General features: G+C 43.2%; 1 protein-coding gene and 1 long non-coding RNA gene across 2 annotated transcripts in view; one reads left to right on the top strand and one right to left on the bottom strand.

The window, feature by feature from the left end:
- Positions 1 to 3,562: 3,562 nt before the first annotated feature.
- The window catches only part of KIZ (kizuna centrosomal protein), a 143,999-nt gene continuing 124,253 nt past the window's right edge, over positions 3,563 to 23,308 (bottom strand). Inside the window, exons 10-13 of the mRNA XM_030310207.2 lie at positions 19,359 to 19,463; positions 16,390 to 16,486; positions 6,103 to 6,146; positions 3,563 to 3,712 (exon numbers count right to left, since the gene is read on the bottom strand). Of these exons, the coding sequence (XP_030166067.2) occupies positions 3,609 to 3,712; positions 6,103 to 6,146; positions 16,390 to 16,486; positions 19,359 to 19,463 (350 nt within the window). The 3' untranslated portion in view covers positions 3,563 to 3,608. The remainder of the gene's footprint in view (positions 3,713 to 6,102; positions 6,147 to 16,389; positions 16,487 to 19,358; positions 19,464 to 23,308) is intronic.
- LOC115510398 lies at positions 4,396 to 13,926 on the top strand. Its single transcript, XR_003967706.1, has 2 exons — positions 4,396 to 4,653; positions 13,261 to 13,926. It is a non-coding gene; the product is annotated as an uncharacterized LOC115510398 (long non-coding RNA).

Below are 23,308 nucleotides of genomic sequence, written 5' to 3'. Positions count from 1 at the left end.
CCTGGGCCTCATTCCGTGTTTTGGTTTCAGTGCTCCTGGTTTGCAAACATTTTGGCATGTGCATGACAAACTTCTATGAATTACTACTTCAGTGATTGAATAGTTTTGCTTCTGGTCTTTTCGAAACATTTGACATCTGTGGCTAATGAGCACAAATTCTTTCCCTCCCAGCCAGAGTTGCTACCTTCTCTTGGTGTGCCCCCCTGCCTTCGCAGATGTGTGCTCATGCTTGCTGCACACATGTCTTGTGCTAGCCTCACGCAAGCATTGCTTGTTTACACACATTCTTTTGGGTCTCAGTCTTGCAAGAGTCATCTCTCTGCCTATAGTCCCTTATTCCTCCAGCACCGCCCCATCCCAACAAATGTTACCTTCCCTAACTCAACCCAGGAGGGACAATGTTTTCACTCCTCTGAGCCTGTGTGTGTGTTTAAGCTTATCTATCATCTGTCATCATCTTACTGTACATAATGTACCTCGCTTCAAGCTTTGTCTCCTTTGTTGAAGTGTGAGCACCCTGAGGTCAATGACTATGTTAGATCCATCCTTGTATTATTCCCAATGACTAGCACAAACAGTGCCTGACATGCAGAAAGTGTCAGAAGAGGCTTGCTAGTAAGCAGATATTAAAGCTGTGTCTGAAGCTAGATTGGTAGGTGCTGGAAGGGCAGTTACCTCTGACATAGAGTTGGGTCCTTAGCACTGAGCTATAGCACTTGATTTTGTCAGGTGTTCAGGTCTCCATGCTAACCAAGCTCACCAAAGTCTCATTTATAAATTTGATGACCACTGGGAATTAATAGAGAATGTATATTCTGGTCTCTGCTCTCTGGTTCCTGACACAGAGCTCTAAACAGTTTTAAACTCTTGGAATTTCCCTGGGTGACAGGAGTGTCTTTTGTTCTGATGAGGTGATTCTGGGTGCGCTCCTGGTAGCTTCAGATTAGGGGCTCGTCATCAGGAAGACCAAGTCATGATGAGAAGCTTGGAACTTTCAGCCCCATCCCCCCATTCTTTGGAGAGGGGAGTGGGGCTCTGTAGAAGTGGGGTTGATAATCTATCATGCTTACATGATGAAGCCTCCATAAACATCCTAAAAGTAGGAGGTTTGGGAGCTTCCAGGTTGCTGAACACAAGCAGGTGCCGGTAGAGTGGCCCACCTGGCCAGGGCATGGAAGTTCCGCACCCCTTCCCACACACCTTGATATGCACCTCTTCCATCTGCATGTTCATCTATATCCTTTATCATACCTTTCATGATAAACAGGTAAAAGGAATTGAGTGTTTTCCTTAGTTCCATGAGCCACCTAGCTAATTATCAAAACCAAGGAGGGGCTGTGGCCATCGGATTTGTAGCCAAGTCAGACAGAAGTTGTGGATAACCTGGGGACCTACTACTTGTGACTTGTGTCTGAAGTCGGGTGGGGGTGGGGCGGTCAGCCTTGTGGAACTGTGTCCTTAACCTGTGGGGTCTGCACTAAGCGCAGGTAGTGTCAGAACTGAATCGCATTGCAGGACGCCCAGCTGGGGTCAGATAATTGGTTGGTGTGGGAAAACCCCACATGTCTGGTGTCAGGAGTGTTGTGAGTTGTGGTAGTGGTATGAGGGGACAGGAGAACGCGGTGGGGGGACGGTGGTTCATACAAATAGTTTACAAACTTACATTGTCCCACTGCCTTTACCTGGGGAAACAAGACCACCTATGGGCCAGTGCATGACCCTCCAGGAATTTAAACCCCTGGAGACCCCAAAATGGACCAGAGAGCTGTCTGGTGAGCACAGCACAGTGGAGCTTTGTTAGCCAGCCCCTTAGCCATGCCCGCCAATCACTTGTCCTGTTATTTTCTTAGTATAATTTAAAAAGTCAATTATCTTCTTTTCTTTACAATGTATACAAAAGGGAAACTTTGTATTACTTCTATGCATTTTAAATCAGGGTCACTTGAGGTCAATAGGAAGGAAAAAAAGAATGTTATTAAATTTAGCTGGAAAATTTGCCTGCGAAGGGTGTTGGGTCCCAGGCCTACTCTACCACTATTCAGAAGTAAGATTAAGCATTAGGAAAGTGGTAGACTGCACAAAGCTAGGCTTTGTTCTGGGTCATCATCAGTACACATGACATGTGATCTCCAGCAAAAGGTGTTCAGATGTAGGACTCTGTATTCCATGAGCACTGCTGACAAATACCTGACTAGTGTGCTGGCTGAAGGGCTGTGTTATTGTCTGCTAAGATTTAAGAATTAAAAAATGAAATGTTCAAGACAATTTGAAAAACAAAGAAAAGGTAAAAACATAGAAAAGGTCTGGAAGGGTATCACCCAAATGTTCATGTTTACTGCTGGATTTTTGTGTGTGGAATAATTTTAGATTTATAGAAAAGTTGCAAAGATAATACAGAGTTCTTGTTACATCCCTCTGATCTTACCTTACCACAGTACAATTGTAAAAACCGAAAACAACACTAGTATAATTACTATCAACTAAACTCCAAACTTAATTTGGGTTTCCCCAAACTTTCCATTAATGTCCTTTCTTGGTTCGAGGATCCAACCTAGGATCCCACACTGCATTTAGTTGTCATGTGTCCTTTAGTTTGTGACTGTTTTTGTACATTTTCTTTGGAGCAATGTCGATTCAGAACTTTTGCTCATTTTTAAATTGAGTTTGTTGTCTTTTTGTTGAATTATAAAAATTCTTTATATATTCTGGATACAAGTCCCTTTTTAGATATATGATTTGAAAATATTTTCTCCCATTCTTTTCACTTTCCTGATGGTGTCCTTTGCAGCAAAATGTTTTAATTTGGGTGAAGTCCAATGTATCTATTTTTCTCAGTTAAGGATTTTTGGTGTCATATCCAAGAAACCATTGCCTAATTCAAGGTCAGAAAGATTTACACAATGCTTACTTCTGAGAGTTTTATAGTTTAGCTCTTACACTTAGGTCCTTGATGCATTTTGAGTTAATTTTGTACACAGTGTGAGGTAGGGATCTAACTTCATTCATCTGCAGTTCTTTGGCTCTTCAGTTGTCCCAGCACCATTTGTTGAAAAGATCACTCCTTCCCCATTGAATGGGTTGGCACCTTTGTCAAAAATTAAGTGACCATACACATGAGGATTTATTTCTGGATTATCAGTTCTAGATTATATATAAATTGATATTTCACTGATCTGTATGTCTATGCCAGTCCCATACAGTCTCAATTACTACAGCTTTCATTTGTTTGTTTATTTCAGCTTTTAAGTAAGTTTCAAAATTGGGAAGTGTGAGTACTCCAACTTTGTTTCCTTTTTCAAGGTTGTTTTAGCTCTTCTGGGTCCCTTGGATTTCCATATGAATTTTAGGACCAGCTTGTCAATTTCTACAAAGAAAGCAACTTACATTTCAATGGGCATTGCATATCACTTTGTTTTTTGATAACACTTCAAATGAATATGCTAGTTTATGTTTATGCCATGGAATTTCACTCCAGTAGCAATATGGTCCCAAGTGCTCCTATTAAACAATTAGGAAGCTTTAAAAGACATGTTTGTTTAGGACATCACATACAAACACAGGGTTTTAGGTTATTTAATGACTTTATTTCCAATGGTTGTTACCGCTTATTAGTCATAAAAATCACCAAAGTCATCGGCAGATGTGTTATGGTTTCTAGGGCGTAAAGCAGCTTCAATTTCTGAGTTACTGTCGTCGGATTCATCCCAAAAGGCTGGAAGAGAAAAACAGACAGCTATTTAACATCTCTCCACTCTGATAAGCTTGGCTTCATCAGTAGACTGGTTCCAGTGGACTGGAAGCACTGGCCTGCAAAAGGCCTACTAGGGACACTGAGGGCTGAACCTGACCAGGTGCATCTGGATGCATGTCCATACTGCACAAATTTGCACATCTCAGTGTGTTCTATGGAAACACTGCAGAATATTTCCTTCCCCTTTTGTTGTGCTCAGCTCTTTACTGCAGGATGGGGATTTAAATCAGGATTAACACAGAAGCAGGGTTAGCCAGGTATTTCACCAGGCCTGAGACCACCTCAGCTTAGCTGCTCTTGCACTTAGATCCCCTTCTATACTTCACAAGGAAGACATGGTGGAAGAATAGGAGGCCTTGGGTGCACATGGTTTACTTGGGAGGTGATCCTGGGAACGATGGGAGGGGCTGGAATAGTGACACAGGAAGAGAGGAAGCCAGCAGAGGGTGTGTTAATGAGGGGGGCTGGCAGTGGACAAGGCGGCTCAGGCCTGCAGGGCACTCTCTGAGAAACTCAGAACTCTCCTCAAATTGTCCCAACAAAGAGTAAGGCAGTGGGGTTATTTATTGACCAACTTCCATTTCTCATTGGTTGAAGGTTATTCTCATTCTCAACCAGGGCATCAACTCCCGGGTACTCTGGGCTGCCCCATTGGGGCTTGGCATGCGCCTGCAGCCAGAGAAAGCCCTTAGGCAGATGCACAGCTGCTTGTGGTGGAAGGCCACAGCATGCCCGCGAACTGCACTGTGATCTCCAGCGTGGTCGGACAGGATGTGGTGGGACACGGTCTGCTATACGGACAATCTCCATGACCACCGCTATCTCCACGGCACTCACTACCTGCCATTCTGTGATGACTTCTTATACACAACCCCATTTCATCCTTGTACCAACCTGGGGAGGTAAGTGTTAATGTCTCCATTTACTGAGCAAATGGGCTGAGAGAGGTTAAGTAACTGGCCCCAATCACAGAATTAGCGGGTGTTGAAGCCAGGAGTCCCACCCAGGTTGTCGGACTTATACCCACGCTCTCGACCACAACCTACTGGGACGGGGGTCTAAGCAGACAGGAATAGAGCAAGCCCAAGCTCTGCATAGGATATACCACAGTGTTAGCATGGAAGGTGGGGCTGAAAGGCAAATAGGAGCTCATGGTGCTAAAGAAAAGGGGGGAACAGCATGAGCAAAGGCACAGAAGTACAAGGGTGGTATACAGGCATACCCCATTTTCCTGTGCTTTGCAGAGACTGTGTTTTTTTATAACTGAAGGTCTATGGCAACCCTACACAAGGCAAATCTATTGGTGCCATTTTTTCAACAGCATTTGTTCACCTTGTGTCTCTGTGTCACATTTTGGTACTTCTCTCATTATTCCAATTATTATTATTTCCATTATTATATTTCCTACAGTGATCTGTGATCAGTAATTATGACTCACTGAAAGCTCAGATGATGGCTAGCATCTTTTAGCAATAAGGTATTTTTTAATTATTTTTAAAGTATTTTAAGTTAATTTAATGTTAATTAACATTTTTTTAGACATAATGAATGCCATTGTACACTTAAGAGACTACAGTACAGCATAAACACAACTTTTACAGGCACTGAGAAACCAAAAAATTTATTTGGCTTTATTACAGTGATCTGGAACCGAACCTGTAGTATCTCTGAGGTACATCTATATTTGGAAAAAGCTGACTGTGACTAGATCCACAGAGGACAAGATCTTGGTAGGGACTGAGCTGGAAAGTAGGGATGTGGCCAGACCACAAAGGGAGAAAGTTGTGGACTCTATCCTGCACATAGCAGGAGGCATTAACAATTTTTAACCAGGAAGGTAAGAAGGTTACATGAGATTTTAGATGCTGGTGGCCAGGTGGAGGACAATGGGGAGTGGGAGAGGGGCCAGATGGGAGGAAACCAGTTAGTGTCTACTGTAAGAGCCCTGTCATGTCATGAGCAGTGGGTACTCTCAGGGCATTAGCCATGAGGATGGGGACACAGTCAAAAACCATTTCACAGGTAGAATATACCAGTGTTGTCAATCAATTGGATGTGGAGGCTGGGATACCCTGCAAATTCATACTTGCAAGTTAGAATGCTATGCCACCGTGGCCCATGGCACCCCATATATTGTCAGCTCATAGCCCTGTCACCGAAGAATGGTTCCTCGATAGCTCTCCAATCCCCTCAGAGACCATAATCACCCTGGGGAGAGCCACAGGGCGCCCAGTGATCGCACACACGCTTCACAGTCCTTACAGGAGGGTGCAGGAAACAAGAAACACGTCACAAAACAACTCTGGGTTAAAACACAAGATGAAAATCTAGCCTCCAGTGATTTCTCTTACCTTTAGACTCTAAATTGGTAGTTAGTTTCTTTTCATTTTCATGCCTGAAAAATAAAGAAATAGCCTGAGTCTTGCAAAAAAAATGAAAATCAGACTGATATTTTTACAATGAGCACATTAGCAAAGAAGTACTGCACTGAAAGGCCAGAAATTTTACACGTTCTCCCTGAGTCTTAAGAGCAAGAAGAAAATGTCAGGCGGCGCCTGTGGGGCTTAGTCAGTTGAGCTTCTGACTTGTGATCTCGGCTCAGGTCATGATCTCTCGGTTCATGGGATAGAGCCCCGCATTGGGGCTGTGCTGACAGCATGGAGCCTGCTTGGGATTCTTCCTCTGCTCATTCCCTGCTCTCTCTCTCAAAATAAATAAATAGAACACTTTAAAAAAAGAAGAAGAAGAAACTGTCAGGACCTCGGTGGCCAGAGTTACTTGCTGATGCTTTGGTGGGTGGGTCCCTATTGCAACAGCATCACCAGTATCCCTGAGTGCATTCTCTGCTGGCCCTGCAGACACCGGGTCATAGTGTGTCCTGCGGGCATCCCTTGCAGCGCAGGACAATGAGCACATGGGCGGTGAGGTAGAGGATCCACTTCCCTTCAACAGCCTTCCCAAAACATGTCCAGACAAAGCTTTGGCACTTTTAGACAAGCTAAAAGTGAAATACCCGAAGTAGAGAATCCAAGATAGAATACAAGGAGAAGCTGGCGGGGAAGATAAGATCCTCATCTCCATCAAGCCAGTGATACCAATCCTTAACGGCTTGACAAGGGAGTCCAAGATAAACTCTCAGTCTGCTTAATTAAAAACACGAACTTAAGACAGAAAAACGTAAGTATCCTGGACACCGAGGTGTAGGTTTCTGGGTATCACATACACAAAGATGCTAGTGTCTATGGCATCTAATACCTAGCAACCTGTTCTTGCCAAGGTATTTGCTGGGATTTACATTTATATATTATTGCATTAAAACAGATTCCAGTCTCTTAGAGGAGAAGAATGTCAAGAAAAGACAGACCCCAATGTGTATGGTCACTGCTCATGGCCAGAACCCTGGTCCTCTTAACATAGGAACCCCTGTGAACTTATCTTCTCCCTCCTTTGTGTCAAGTCTGGCTAACCTATGGCTTAAAAATTTGCTGTTTTCCATAGCTGCCATACTTGTTTTTTTTTTTTTTCTGTAAAATAAGCTCCATTTAGGTATAATTTTCCAGGCTCAATATCTGTCAATGCTTCCTTTAAACTTGGTGCCTGTTTCATTATCTGTCATGACCAACTAGTGGCCCACAGCTGTTTCTCCATGAAGAGTGGATGGTCCTATGAAAGGGCCCAGCACTAACCATCAGTCATGGAGGCTGCAGGTAAGGTGGCCACTGACCATATGAATCCATCTTTCATAAAGTACTAGTGTATACACACACACACATACACACACACACACACACACACACACACAATGCAACTATGGGTTGTATGTCTACTATTTACCTACCTCTCATTTCATGAGGACTAGTCTAGATGCTGGAGGCAGAGGTGGGTTAGAACAGTGCTGGTGGGGGCCAGAGAGTCTCCAGCTGTAGTCCAGGTAATAAGAGCCACAGCGGGGAGAGGGATAGAGCACTGAGGGCTGGGAGAACAGGGAGCAAAGGGTGGGTGATGGGTGGCTGCAGGACCCCTGAGGAAGCAGGGCATCTCCTGGACTCTGCTTTGAAAGCCAGAGAGGATTGCACAGGCCAGTAAAGGGGTGGGGGGATGCAGTGGGATGTAGTAGCAGGGAGCCCTTGTTAAGAGCAAGGGCACAATGACAGATAAGCATGGGCCAGATCCCTGTGGCCCCAGCCACTTCTCTGAGCTCCAGAAACATGGCCTGTGCTCATGTGCTAGTTCTACTTGGCCGCCTCCCAAGCACCTTGTGGGCAACATGCTCATCCATGACCAAATTCACAATCTCCCCACTGTGATTCTCTTCCCTTGCCAGGTCAGGTCCCTCCTGTTTCAGTCAAGGGCACTCGGATCCTCTGCTCCCTCCCCAACCCTTTCCACTCCTAGGCCCTCCTGCACCCAGTCAGCTCCGATGTGTAAATCAATAGACGAGGCTATATTACAACTCAATCCTTGCTCTTCCCTCCACACTGCCACAACCTGGCCAACTACACCAGCATCTCTTGCCTGTACCTTTGTAACAGCCCCTAACTGGTGATGCCACACACACCCTGTCCCCTACAGTCCATCTTCCACTCAGCAGCAAGAATGAACTTCTCACTCCACTTCCTTGCTAAAGCTCCTTAAAGCCTTCCCATTGTTTTTTGATGAACTCCCTAAATCCTGAACAGCACCTCAAAGGCTGATCCCCAGACTTGGCTGGGTCTTTCTACTACAGCCTCACTTCCCCTACTGCTCCCCCACCCACCACTGATTCCTCACCCAAGTTGCTGTTTTACACTCATTTGTGTAACTAATGCATGTGTGATCACTTCTGCTATAGACTATGAGCTCTGTGAGGGAAGCGATGGCACCTGCTTCAGCTCCCCTGGGTAACCCAGGGCTTTGTGCTTGGTGATTATATGCAGAATGAAAAGATGAAGCTCACCAAGAGCAGGGCCCTGCTTAAAGACACTCAACCTAGTTTCTGGCACATTATTTGACTTTCATGTTTCTACTTCTGTGACTTCAGAATCAGGTTAAGTTTCTTACCGGAATCGTGCAAGAAATCTGCAGAACTAAATGCATGTAGGTCACCCACTGAGAAAGGTGGACGCTGCTTCCAGGTGTCTCCTACTCCATCCCCATGCACTAGGGGCAATTATGTTTCCCTTTGGGAAGCCAGCTCTGCCCACCAATGTGACACCCCAATTCAAAGCTGACCTAGAGTCACATGCAATTCTTAGGGTCAACGGTTCTTTCTGAGTCACACCTAATGTGTAAAGCTAAGACAAGGCCAACGGGCATAGTGGGAGAACTTTCCCTGGAATACTAGATATAGTCAACTTGTTGAGCTACTATAATAAATAAGACGAGGAACACATTCACTCTGGCAAAGTATAAGAAATGGAAGAGTTAATCTTATAGGCCATGGGATTGGGTCACACATACTTGGAGTCTGACTGCTTCGTCTTCCCTAAGAGCATGAAAGTAACATTTTCATCTTGTAAAACAGAGGTTGGCAAAGGTTTGCTGTAAAGAGCCAGAGGGTAAATGGTTCAGCTGTTGTGGGCTATATGGTTGTAGGACAACTCACCTTTGTGGCTGTAGCATGGAAACAAGCCATGAACACGATAGGTGGGGCTGTATTGTAATTCAACCTCACTTATAGGCACAAAAATTTGAATTTCATAGAACTTCCAGGTCAGGTGTCATGCAACATCATTCTTCTTTGGATTTCCTCCAACCATTTAAAAGTGTAAAAACCTGGGTGGCTCAGTTGGTTAAGCGTCTGACTCTTGATTTCAGTCCAGGTCATGATCTCATGGTTGTGAGATCGAGCCCTGTGTTGGGTTCCATGCTGAGTGTGGAGCCTGCTTAAGATTCTCCTTCTCCCTCTTCTTTGCTTCCCCTCGCCCCCCAAAAATGTAAAACCCGCTCTTAGCTTGAAGGTGTACAAAACCAGGCAGAGGCCAAGACTTGGCCCTGGGGCCACAGAGCACCGAGCCGGTTGAACAGGTGACACTGCCATACTTACAGCACACCAAAGGGTCTGCCTGTCCCCTGCATGGTCTTTCATGGGTAACTCTTAGAATCCAAGATGGCAGACTTGATTTTTTTTCCCCAGAAGGTTACAATTAGATTGGAGGTCCTACTTCAAAACAAACCATTTTCAGGTAAAACACCACAGACAATGTATTAAATTAAAATGTGACCATGTTCTGCTGGTCTCATCATAATGGGACAATGACCTCTGCAGAATTTCCCAGCAGGGTAGGTATTTTTTTCCCCATAGCTGTGCAATGAATACCACATACCCATGAAGGGGATGCTTAATTTACCTTTTGCCATATTGGCTTTATCACATATCTTCCCTCTGTCTACCCATCAAGCCATCTCATTTTTTGATGCTTTTCAGTAAGTGTTTATGAATTCCCCCGCTATTGATAAACCAGATTAGGACAACTCTAATCAAAGTCACTTTTGTTCTCATCCTTGCTAAACTTAAGAAGTAAAGGTTGGTCAGGGCCTTAACAGTTTTTATCCGAAGAGCAGCACCTGGCACCCACATGCACAATCCGCAATCGTGGTGAAATAAGGTATCACTGAAATTATGTGTGTCAACTATTCATGTTATATGAGCAAAAGGCTAATGTAGCTAGGAATACTTAGTCAACACAGTCAACATAAATACAAAATTAGATGGCAAGGCCTACTGTAAGCATGAAGTTTTGCTTTGTGGAACTGGCAAGTAGAGACAAAATGAGAAGTGGAAAACCTATGAGCTTCTAAGAAACCCATTATTAAATTATAGCAGAGCACTTATAGATTATCCAGCGCTTTCACTGTATGGGTGGTGGGGCCCAGAGAGGCTGTGAAGGCTGTGCTTCAAGACACACAGAACTGTCAGATGGGAGTGGGGGCAGACGAGGACAGAGCCCCCCAGCACATGGATGCTTCCCAAATGCAAACACCTGTCTCACCTCGTGAGATGTGGTCAAACAGCAGGGTGGAGAGAACCTGGGTTGGGGCAGCCGGTCCCTGTCCCAGTGCAGGACTGCTGATGGGAGACAGTGTCAGCTCTGGGGCCAGACAGCCTCTACTCCCTTGATGCTCTACTCTGCTCCCTGTGTGGCCCTGGGCAAGCTCCCTACCTCTCTGAGCACCCGTTTTCTGTCTGCAAAATGGGGAAGTAGGCCTTCATTGCAGTGTTCTGGTAAGTTTAGAGAGAATCCTGCTTGACAGCCTGGCTACGGCAGGTGTGGGGGAGTGGTGCTGCTCACTGTCACAGCATTCGGGTGCACAAAGGCATGTGCTTGGTTTGGTGATGGCACAGTCATGGGTTCTAAGTGAAGGTGACAAGTACTCTGGCACAGTGGCCAAGGAAAGGGAAAATGTGGGGACAGAGAGAAAGGAAACAGGCCTGAGATGCATGAAGTCTACTCCTTAAGGAGCCTGATGGGCAGGAGCACTTGGGACGGGGAGGACACAGGGAAATGGCCTCTGCCAGGTCTTGCACAAGCAGGTCGGCAGAGCAATGGTTTGTTCATTCATCCATTCCCTTACTCCTTCACTGTCTCATAGGTCACACTACACATCAGCTCTATGCTGGGCCCACAGCAACAAACAATACCCATCTGATCTCTGTATTTGGGCCTCTCATGCTCCAGTGGGGAGACAGATACCAAAATAACTGTGACACAAGCCAAAAAGGGCAACTGTGGGGTAAGCTGAGAACTGACAGCAGCAGAATTAGGGGGTAATGTCCAGGCCCCTAGCACATACCAAGAGCCCATGTCAAGTTCAGGGCCAAGAGCCAGATATCCTTTTACCAATAGACAGGACAGCAGTTAGGTGAGGGCCCCAGTAATGCACTGTATGAGGGTGCATGCCCAGTGTGTTTCCTGGAAGCCAAAGGCAGGGTGCACGATTGGAGAGGGTGCAATCGAGGTTGACTGCAGGAGTCTCCCTTGGGAAATGTGTGTGTGCCCTCCCTCTCCTATACACTCATGCAGAGACCTTTGTGGAATTTATGATTTCCTGCAGCTTGGGTACGTGATGCCACCCAGAGGTGAGGGCATCTAAGACAAATGCTTGAGTGAACAGTGGAGCTATACACAGAGGTTCACTTACTCAGCAAGTCCAACCGTTATTGAGCACTGGTAATCAGAAAAGCCCTCCAAGCCCCCAGTGAGGAGCTCACAGTGAGGGGAAGGTACCTGCAAATGGTTACAATCCCTATGCTACAGATGATGGTAGAAATAGCCATGGGGCCACAGGAGGGGCGTCTTGTATGACCAGATCCTTTGCTTAGGAGACTTTTAGAAGGTTAATAGTTAAGCCCTGACAATCTAGTAGGCATCATCCAGGTGAAAGTGTGGGGCAGAAGCATTCCAGCAAAAGAGCAGGAATAGAAGCTGGGGCTCATGACATAGCTGGTTGTATGAGGGCATGACATGAGGCTGTCAAGTGGGCACAGGGACATGGGGGAGCAGGCTGGAAGGCGCTGCAGACTGTAGGCCATGCAGTGCTTGAGAGGGGTATGGGTAACAGAAGCCCCTGAGAGACTCACAGCAGCAGAGGTGCAACAGTCAGGCTAGGATTTCAGACACTCATTCTTGGCCCTGTGGGAGGAGGAATCTGGAAAACAGCAGACCTGGGGGATGTCCTAATATTAGTAACACAATGATTCTCAACCTCATGGTCAATACTGTGTTGAAGGAAATAAGTATCCACAGCCTGTCAACAAACTACCCAAGTTATTGTGACCTTGAGGTCATGTCAGTGGAGTCTGGCAATGAGACTCTGAGGGTCCTGCCAAGAGCAGGGGTCTATGGGATGGGAGACCACGAGGGGGGGCGGCTACTAGTGGGAAGTGTCCTTCCTGTTCTAGGGTCTTACTATATAAGACTGAAAATATTAACTAATGAGAAGATGTGGTCTCTAGACTCCAAATTCTGTAATTTTTAATGATTTTGACTGCTAGCTAAAATCGGTATTAAAATGTCTCAAACAGCATCTTCAGCTACAATTTTGCTCAAGAGACATATATTTCTGAAAAATAGAAGGCATAAAATTATTCAGGAAGGAAGAACCCCATGAGTATGCCAACAAATCTCTGTAAATTCTAATTTTAAGGGCTGACCAAAGGCTGAGACAGTTTTAATTTGACAAAGTCCGAGCGCCCCCTGATGGTTAGCCAGGGACCCTGCAGCAGAAGCCTTTTTTTTTTTTTTTTTTTAAGCTGCCTGGGGTCAATTTGCTAACTCCTTCCCTTCTGCTAATCTAGCAAGTTACTGTTCTTTCATGCTCTGTGTAGAAAAAAATAAAGTAGGTGGGTCTATGAGGAGAACACGTAGGATATTTAGGCAGCTGCTTATTCAGTAGGATTTAAGGCGATTGCAGATTTGCTAAGCCAGAGACAGAGAACGGGTGCTTTAATAAAACCTAAAGGACTTCCAGGAATACCTGATTTTTATTTCACTGGTATTGATTCCGTGCAATCTTTGTATTCTCCCAAGGGAAAATGGCCCAGTGACCACGCAAGGAGAGAGACACACGGCATCAGCTGCGGCCAGGCGCCCTCCGCTGGCCACTCTGGTGGTTGCAGGGTGGACACAAAATGCCACCCACAGCGGCCCTGCCAGGGTGCCATGGCTGGGTGACTTCTGCTACCTTTCCCCCAGGCAATTATGTTGCAAGCACACATGCTTTTCTTCGGTAAAATGTTATCTCGATCCAGACGGTAAACTGAAGTTACATGGCAGGCTGTTAAAATATACTCTCCATTGAATAAATGGATCCGGGAGCGTGAAAACCGCTTCCTGGGGAAGGTAAAGCGAGACAATGTTTGCAGAGGAGAGGAAGCTCTGGCATGCACCCCTGAACAAAAGGGAACAAGTGGTCTTTACTTGGAGAACGGCTTCCTATTAGGACTCACTCCTTCGTACATTATGCCTTTCATCCCCACTCAACCACAAAATGATTTTGCTGAAGCAAATACAATGGTAGAAAAAGATTTACACTGAAAGAATCTTTAATAATAAACTGTTGCCGATCTGCCTACTTGCCCGTGATTTATAATACAATAAACATCGGATTCTATTACGGCTCATGCACTGAAGCTGCTGCTCGGAAAAACGGAATATGAAAGCACCCGGATCCCACCACCATCACAATGAAATGAGCATGGATAAATGTGCTAAGAGTATCTCTTTGCATCTTTTATAGCTGGTGTGTATTAATCTGTAACGCTTATTAAGAAAGTCATTGCTATGCAAAGCAGCACCCAATCCCTTTCTCTGGCTTTTCAACAGAGTGCACTGTTTAGCCAATAGGACGGACCCTCTGGCCCTCATTCTGCATTCATCACAGGCAACATTTGCACAATGTATCTCTCAAAGGCGGCTGAAAAGAAGGCCTTAATACTCATGTAAACAACTGCAAACCAATTACTTAATGAATCAGGCCCACACATAATGAGGTGCAGACAAAGAGCTATAAATGCATTTTTGCACCCAAGCCGCTGCTTTAAAGTAAAATCCCTCAGCTGTAGTTTGGGCTTAACTAGCACATCATAATTATTGTCTCTAGGACATCAGAAGAAGCCATTTTTTTTTTTTTTTTTTTTTTTTTTTTAGGTCCAGCAGGGTCTTTTTTTTTTTTTTTTTTTTTTTTTTTTTTTTTGAGGTTGCTCATCAGCTCACTGACAAAATAGAGCAAAGAAGAATTTTTAAAAGTGCTACAGCAGCACTGCACTGTTATGTTTATTCTCAAGTACTGGGTTTCGAGACCACTTGTAAAAGCAATAAAGCACGAGGAGTGACTGCAGTAAGTGGGATCCTTAAATGTAAGCCTCTAAGAAATTTCAGTGAATCCAGGCACAAACAGCAAAACCAGAGCTCTCCAAAGCCCAGGGTGGTGTATTAACAACACCAAACCCAGCAAAAGAACTAAACCGTAACAAACAGCATGCCAAACCCACACACTCAATGCCCAGACCTTTTTCATCACTGGATTATTATCAAGTGTCTAGAACCAAATGTTCCTTGAAGACCTTTTTTTTTTTTTTTTCTTAAAGAGGGTTATGAGATTACTCATGATTTATTTAGAAAATTAATTTCATGCAGGAGCAATAGTAACACAAGGTCCCTGCCTCAAAATGGATGGGGAAGAAAGTTTGAATTTAGTTTAGTGAAATATAGACACAAGACATGAAATTACCAGGCCGAGAAAACATTCTTTGGGTCTAGCTGCTTTCTGAATGTATTTTAACATTGCCTGAAGAGTATATACATATAAAGACAAGTTCAAGAAGAATTGGGTTTTTTAATGCCTCTAAAATATAATGGAGATGACCATTTCCAACGATCTTTTAACAACTACAGGATGTGTTAGTGAGCCAGATGGTAACAGTGAGGGCTGACACCTACCTGTAGAACTTACTGTCTTTTAAAATATCCTTTAAAAGACCTAGAACTTGAATTTACAGGATAATCAAAAATATATAACACTTGAACATTCTTCCTGTCCCATAATTCATTTCCTCTCACTTCTTTCAAAACCAAGGATGAAAACCCAGGTATTAAACATGCTAATTTTTGGTAACTATATGAGTAGTTTTCTAAAACTGAACTTGTCGGGTTTCTAAAAGCAGCAACCTAATTTTAGAAAATCCATCTCATTTTAAGATATTCCAGTCCTAAAAATAGTATAATGTTTTTCAAAATATAAGTGAAAATAGGATTTTTTTTTCATTTAACAAATACTACATTTCCGGATCAAATCGCTTTATATTATGGGATACTGGATATGATGTTAGAAATGTAAAGTTTCTGTTTTAAAATTTTGTCAGGGCAAGTTAATTCTTATGTAATGTAAGCATCTAAAAGACACCTTTTTAATGAGAAATGTTATTAGAAAAGGAAATTTGTGCAGTTTTAAACAATATGCAGCCAAAGCCTAAAAGGCAGGTATTTCCTCAGACAATTGCTTTGATTCCCATCTATACATTTTTTCCAACCCAATGCCATCGCATGGCTAGTATTTTATGTCGATGACAAATCCAGCACACAACTCACCAACTCACTTACGTTGCTTGAAAAACTTATAAGAGGTGCTGGGGTTCAGCAAATGTTGGATACATCTTGTTCTTTATGGACAATAAGCAAGGAAGTATCAGAAAAGGGAAGAATAATCTTGCCCAAATGCCTGGTGAAAAAGAGGAATACAAAAACAAATACCCAGCAATTGCCAGTATATATATCAGCCGTCTCAGAAAGCAGAAACGGGCCACTTTATTTCTTTTAAGGCCCGATGTTTTCTCTCTGCCCTTTTCCGACACCCTCCATTGTGTGGTCTCTAAGCAGCCCTACTGCGAGCAGCTGTAGACGCTAATTTGTGGTTCACTGAGGTGTCAATTGAGTCTTAAACCAACGAAACAACAGCTGCAAAACAATACTTGGCTCTCTGGCACAAATATTTTCAAAGGTAGACTGGAGTTTCAACTGTTATTTTAGATAAACAAAAACCCAAACCATAACCTTCCCTCAAGTCACACAACAAAATAATATGCAGCCAGAGTTGCATTCATTACGGAGTGACAGTTCTCATCTTGTGACCGCTGTTCAGAAAGGCTTTCACGACTTTACCTTGACAAAGGACTTCCTTCGCTCGATGAAAAACTAGCCTCCAAGGCGATTTTGTTAGTTGTCTTTGTCTTGAGTATACCGCTGCCAATGTTCAAACCTGTGATAAGCACAAACGTGGAGAGTGAGTGCTGGCCGCCACGCAGCAGAGAAATGCACTGAATGAAGAAGCAGCCTCACAATAACTTTGGTGAAACAAACGTCGACGGGGGAAGATGCTGTCCAAGCCACAGAAGGCAAAGGAGCTTCTGAGGCAAGGAACAACATGTTGGCAGAATACTGAAAGGAAGTGTGTGTGCGTGTGGGTGGGTGGAGGGGCTTCCTGTGACATGCAGAAGCCACAAAAACAAAATCATTCAAAGACCTAAATTTTAAATGACCAAGTCACATGTCTGCGCATATGGGTCTCTCCTATGACACTAAATGCTGATAATTTACCTTGTTGTAACACATGGGCAGTGAGAAATCACCAAAATGATGGGTGCTGGGAACCAGGTCTCAGAAATCACTAACATCCCAGGATGACAGACACCTCTCTGCCAAATCCTCTCTCTTCCATCTTGCGGAGAAGAATGAAACTCCACTGAAAGCCATCAAGGCCACTCTTTAATCAGCCTGAAAAGGTTGATGGGGAAGATGACAATCCACATTTTCTCTGGAGCAGGGGAACCAGACCATGCCCCTGGTACATCCAGCTTGCAGGGCAACCCTCACCTCATCTCCTGGGTGCCCTTGGATGTCAGCTACCAGTCTGATTCTCAACTGGTCACTGGGGTCATGGATAGAGAGTACATGGGCATCGCTGGGAAAGGCACTGGCAGAGTTTCTGACCTGTAACCTGCCTGTCTCACAGAACCTCTGCAGCCAAGTGATTCCCTTAATGAGGTGTCCATGTTTGCCCAAAGAGAGTCCCCCATGCTTAACAAGACAAGGTCTTCTCAGACATGAACATGAAGGCACAAGGTTTAAGTGGCTTGCCTTAAGTGGTCCAGAGACACAGCATAAGACCTATGAGCAGAAGTTAATTGAAACCTGAATTTCTTCAACAGTTAGATGAACTCTTGAGTTCAGGGTCCACAGCGCTATGGCTACCTGTAACAACGCTGTGAGGTCTAATACGGGTACGTGGCTTCCATTTCCCTTCACCGTCCCATCCCACTTCCTGCTTTTCTTTGGAGCTCAGAGAAGTCCCTAGGCTCAGAGTAAGCATGAAAGTGAAAGGGTAGCCGTGACCAAAGGTAAAATAAATACAAGAAGCAATGTCTAACTACAATGACAGCCAGGACCATCAGAAGCACCTCTGTGATCCCAGTGTTAGAAAATATGGAATCTTGCAAAGCATATAGTATAATTGTGAGGGTAGGTGAGGAAATTGGATCTAGGGCTGCTTGACTTGACACAACCTATCACTTCACTTATGAATAGATTAAGAAATGAATATATTAATTATTACTATCTTAACAGTACCAAACTGTTTAATATACATCCAAGGGACTATAACTTATGTCAAACTTACTTATCCTTTGAACCTGTCCATGGAACTATCATGAATATACTTAGCAGATACAGACTTGTGGAGTCCCCTTCCAAATGTGTGTCTGCTAACAGGCTGTACTGTTCTGAGAGAGACATCACTGTCTTGGGGCCTCATTTGTAAAATAAGGGGTTGGATAAATACTTTCTAAGATCCCTCTGGACTCTAATACTGTGACTCAAATGTGAAGAAGGTGATGAAAAGCACAGTTGCAGGTTCACAGTGCTGTATCTTTCCATCCGGGTAAAGGCCCTGCATTATACAGCAATAGACTGCAAGGTCTCATGTTTGCGGAGTTCAAATAATAACCACCATTCTCCTAAGGGCTTTTCTCTAACAGGCACTGTGCTGGCATTTAACCTGCAAAGACTCACTGAATCCTCAAAATAGCCAAAATAACTGAATTTTACAGTAACTGATTCTAATACTAATATTATCTAAGAAATAGCTCTCCAAAGACAGCTAAGTCTGATACACCGTAAGTATGTCCCTCAAAAGAAAGGTCTGTCTCATGAGACAACTGGGAAACTTGGATATGGACTGGAAATTACATGATATTAAAAAATCACTATTCATTCTGTTAGGTGAAATTATGACACTGTGGTTTATGTGAAAATAAGGTCAATTAAAGTATACTTTAATGCATTTACTTTCACGAAGGGAGCTGAGGTGACTCTAACTAAAAAAAAAAAGGTACAATAAGATAAAAACCACTGAAAATAATAAAAATACAATAACACAATATATGAAAACAAAGAAAGTTACAGTTGAAGGAACTACATTTAAGCTTAAAATTTAGCTTTACTGGGATTTGCAGTATTTTTATTTAAAGAACCAACATTCTAAGGAGGGAAGGTAGCCCAGCCTGATGCTCCCACTGATGATTAATAAACTGGGAGGGGGCGCCTGGGTGGCTCAGTCGGTTAAACATTCGACTCTGGAAATCGGCTCATGTCATGATCTCATGGTTCGTGAGTTTTGAGCCCCACATCAGGCTCTGTGCTGACAGTGTGGAGTCTGCTTGGAATTCTCTCTCTCTCCCTCTCTCTGCCCCTCCCCTCCTCAAAGTAAATAAATAAACTTAAAAAAAATGAGAGAGAGAGAGAGAAACTGGGAGATATTGGGAAAAGAAGGAGTTTGGGGTGTTTCCAGTGGTACTTAGTGACAAGTTACTATCATGACATACCAGGTAGAATCCAAGGGACTGTTTGGGCCATTGCCATGCTGGGGGCCTGTACATATCCAGGAGGGAAGACTTCCAAACTGTTGTTCGTTAAGAACTGAAAAAGTATTGGCTTATTCTGACCTGATGGCAGCTTATTACAAAGCAAACTCCAGAAACCTTCAGAGGGTGACCACCCTTGCTTGAACCAGGCACTGGCTGCCCTCCTAGGTCCCCTGGATCCTCACTTGGAGCATTGAATATGCCCTTGCTTACCTGACAGTTGTATTACAGAAACATCCGCTTTTTGGAATCTGTCTTCAGTGTGATTTATATTATCCTGAAGGGTAGACTGCTTCAGCAACTGGTAGGCTTTTGTTTCTACAGATTAAAAAGAAAGACACAGATAACTGGAAATTCACATGCAAAAGAATAAATTTGGACCCTTGCCTTACACCATACACAAAAATCAATTCAAAATGGATTACAGACTTAAACATAAGACCTAAGACTATTAAATCCCTGGAAGAAAACATAGCAGAAAACTTTCAGGACATTGGAGTTGGCAATGATTTCTTGGATGACACCAGAAACATAGTCAAGAAAATTAAAAATGGACAAGTGGGACTCTAACAAACAAAACTTTTGTATGTCAAAGGAAAAAATGAACAGAGTGAAAAGGCAACCTATAGAATGGGAGAACATAATTGAAGTAATATATTTGATAAGTGATTAATATCCAGAATATATACGGAACTTCTACAACTTGGCAACAACAACAACGCAACAATGACAACAACAACAACACCACAAATGACCCGGTGAAAATGTAGGGAAAGAACTTGAACAGACATTTCTCCAAAGAAGGTATACAAAAAGCCAAGAAAAGATGCTCAAAAATCACTAATCATTAGGGAAATGGAAACCAAAACCACAATGAGGTAATCAGGTCTGACCCATCAGGATGGCTATTATCAAAAGAACAGAAAATAACAAGCGTTGGCAAGGATGCAGAGATGTTGGAATCCTGTGCACTACTGTTGGGACTGCAAAATGGTGCCACCATCATGGAAAACAGTGTAGAGGTTCCTCAACAAATTATAAATAGAACTACCATATGATTCAGCAATCCTACTTCTGAGTATATATCCAAAGGAATTGAAAGCAGGATGTGGAAGAGATACTGGCACATCTGTGTTCACTGCAGCATTATTCATAATAGCCAAGAAGTAGAAGGAGCCCAAACATTCATCAACAGATGATACACAAATGTAGCATATACCTACAGTTGAATATTAAGCAGCCTTTAAAAAGAAGGAAATCCTGACACCTGCTACAACATAGATGAACCTTGAGGGTATCACGTTAAGCGAAATAAGCAGTCACCAGGAGACAAATACCATATGATTCTGCTCATATGAAGTATTGAAAGGAGTCAAAATGATAAAAACAGAAAGTGGAAAGGCGGTCACTGAGGGCAGGGGTGAAGGGGAAATCAGTGTTTAGTGGGTAGAGTATTTCAGTTTTGCAAGATGAAAAAGCTCCAGAGATCTGCTGCACAACAATGCGAATGTATTCAACACTATTGAACTGTACACTTAAAAATGGTTAAGATGGTAAACTTCATGTTATGCATTTTTATTCACAGTTAAGAAAAAAAAAGGAGAATGACCAAACATCGCAATTGGTCCATGACAATTCAAGTTTGTGCCTGTTGTCCCAGTATAACTATTAATAGAATCCCCTTTTGTTACCAAATGTTTCCTTATTTCGATGGTGACTTATGTGGTCACCCAAACCAAACACAGTGTGTTGGCATAGTCTGGCTACTGACTCAAGAAAAAAAAAAAAAAAACAACTGTAAGGAAGAGTAGAACACTAATGGGATAGTTGATAATACTGATACATTATCATTAACTGTTTTAATTGTGGGAAAAAAGACACATAAATACAGAAAATTCTACTGCCCAGAAAGAAGTTTCTTAAATTCCTCCAGTGATGATACTTTCAAATGCATGCAGATTATTTTCTTGAACTGTCACTTTTTAGAAATTCTGAAGACAAACAAAAAACAATTTAGTTGAAGCCAGGTTTCAAAACTTGAAGATAAGTTGTATGAGTTTATCTGAAGTGGCCAAATTCCAGCCATTATTTTGAGTTGGTCTGTGGGTAGTCTCAACATCATAGTAAAATGGTTTCTCTCCTCTTTGGGCCTTGCAGAAGCCACTAGAGGAATGAATCTCAAGAGACAGAACTGATTTCCTTGGTTTCCTGGTCCCTCCAGAGCACTCCTCACCCTGGAGTGAAGGGGGACCAGAGGAGAGGCTGGGTGGGGATAGGAAAGTCAGGAAGACTAGCAGCCACAGGATGAGCTCCGAGGCCCGCAGCTGAGAAAATCGAATCTGGGCTCATCGTGCGGACAGAGTGTTTGCAGGGAGCAAAGCCAGGCACCCCTGAGGGATCAGCAGCAGCACAGACCTGGCTCAGGTCCACTTGACTGAGGTTCCCACAGGGCTTCTCATTGTGTCTGCTGTGAGTTAATATGGGGACGACTGTTGGGAACAACGACAAATAAAAAGAACCCGAGTGACACAACCTTCTGTATCCCCTCAAGTCTCAAGGATACCTGAATGAAACTGATAGCACAAACATAACAAAACAACATCCATGGCTGTACCTTCAACGTGGCCACAAAATAAAAGGATTTCTGCTGTCAGCACTGGGGGCTGGCAATCAGCTGCATCCCTGTGTTTGCTGGCTCCATTTAAGAACTTAACCATGAGGCCCTTCTTACTGGATTAAAACTACCATCACACTGAAGAAGAAGAATATAACTTCTCTTGCCCTACCGAGAATCAATCAAGATAAAAATAAGTATTGAAAATGAGCATCATATTTTGGAATGTTAAATGATATATAATTAAAAATACGTACAGATCAAGGACTCTTAACTCTGAAAATAACAAATTCTAAGGCAACATTTTTTTTTAACACTGCTGGATTGTGAACACACTGGAACCAGATTTAGTACAGAAAACACCAGAGGCAGTGGATGCAGAATGGGAAAGTATTGTTTTGTGTGATGTGTGTGTGTGTGTGTGTGTGTGTGTGTGTGTGTGTGCGCGCGCGCGCATGCATGCGCGTGCGAGCTGCCCTGGGACAGAACGTGTTTCTTGCTATAGGTTAGTCTCATTGTCCTAGGATGGCTTCAATAGGCTGGCATCATAATACTCTCTAATTAAAATCATCACGTCCATATTACTCCAGACTTGTAAGGTTATTTTGGAAGAGGGGAGGTATTAATAAAATCAAAGACAGAGCATCTGGGTTCTAAGTAGGTAAAGAATCATTGTAAAGGAGGTGAAAATGCACAGTTTTGTTTTTACTATATAAAAACTTTCCAGCCTTTAGGATACGAGTCCAGAGCATAATGACCATATGCTATTTCTGCATTCAATTACATTTATTTGGTCAAGGAAGAGATAGCAAAGCCAGACATTTAACAACAACAACAGAACACAAAGATTTTGTTTCCTGGCATCTGGAAACTTGAAGTGGGGTTTTCTCTCAGCTGATGTTTTAAGTGAATCATTTCACCCCAATGAGCTGGAACCCAGGAAAATGTGTACCTTTTATTTTCAGCTTGAAAAATGGCAAGCTAGTAGTTGAGAGGTAATTTCAGATTTGGGGGGATTAAATGTGTGGTCCAAATATTAGTGCTGATATTGTTACTGGTCTGAGTCTAGCAAGGGAGAAATGTAAAGTGAGTTCATGCTTAGCAGTAAGGGGCCATTTTACTACTCTGGAAAGATAAACCATTTCCATGTTCTGTGTACTTTCTATTCTGGTTTCCTTCCCTTCTTCTTTTTAAAAATTGGGGTGTAGTTGGCATACAACATTATGTTAGTTTCAGGTGTACCACTTAATTATCTGATAGTGTATATATTGTAAAATGATTATCACAATAAGTCCAGTTACCATCCATCCCCTTACACAGTTACACTTTGTTTTTTCTTGTGATGAGGACTTTTAAGATCTACCATCCCTTCCTTCTTGAGGGACTTGGGCTCTGTAACTGGGCTCTGGCCTTTCCCTTCAAGGTTGCCCCGAGTGTGCTTTCAACTTTACAACAGTTTTGGAGAGAGATAGCTCATCTCTCCTGTTCTTTTCAAGCAGAACCCAACCCCCTTCCCAAACACAAATCCTTGTTGGTATTTGATCCTTAA

This window comes from Lynx canadensis, chromosome A3 (genome assembly GCF_007474595.2).
Source record: "Lynx canadensis isolate LIC74 chromosome A3, mLynCan4.pri.v2, whole genome shotgun sequence".
In the NCBI taxonomy this organism is placed as follows: domain Eukaryota; kingdom Metazoa; phylum Chordata; class Mammalia; order Carnivora; family Felidae; genus Lynx; species Lynx canadensis.
Note: the sequence above shows the minus strand (reverse complement) of the source record. Positions and strands in the feature narration are given on the sequence as shown.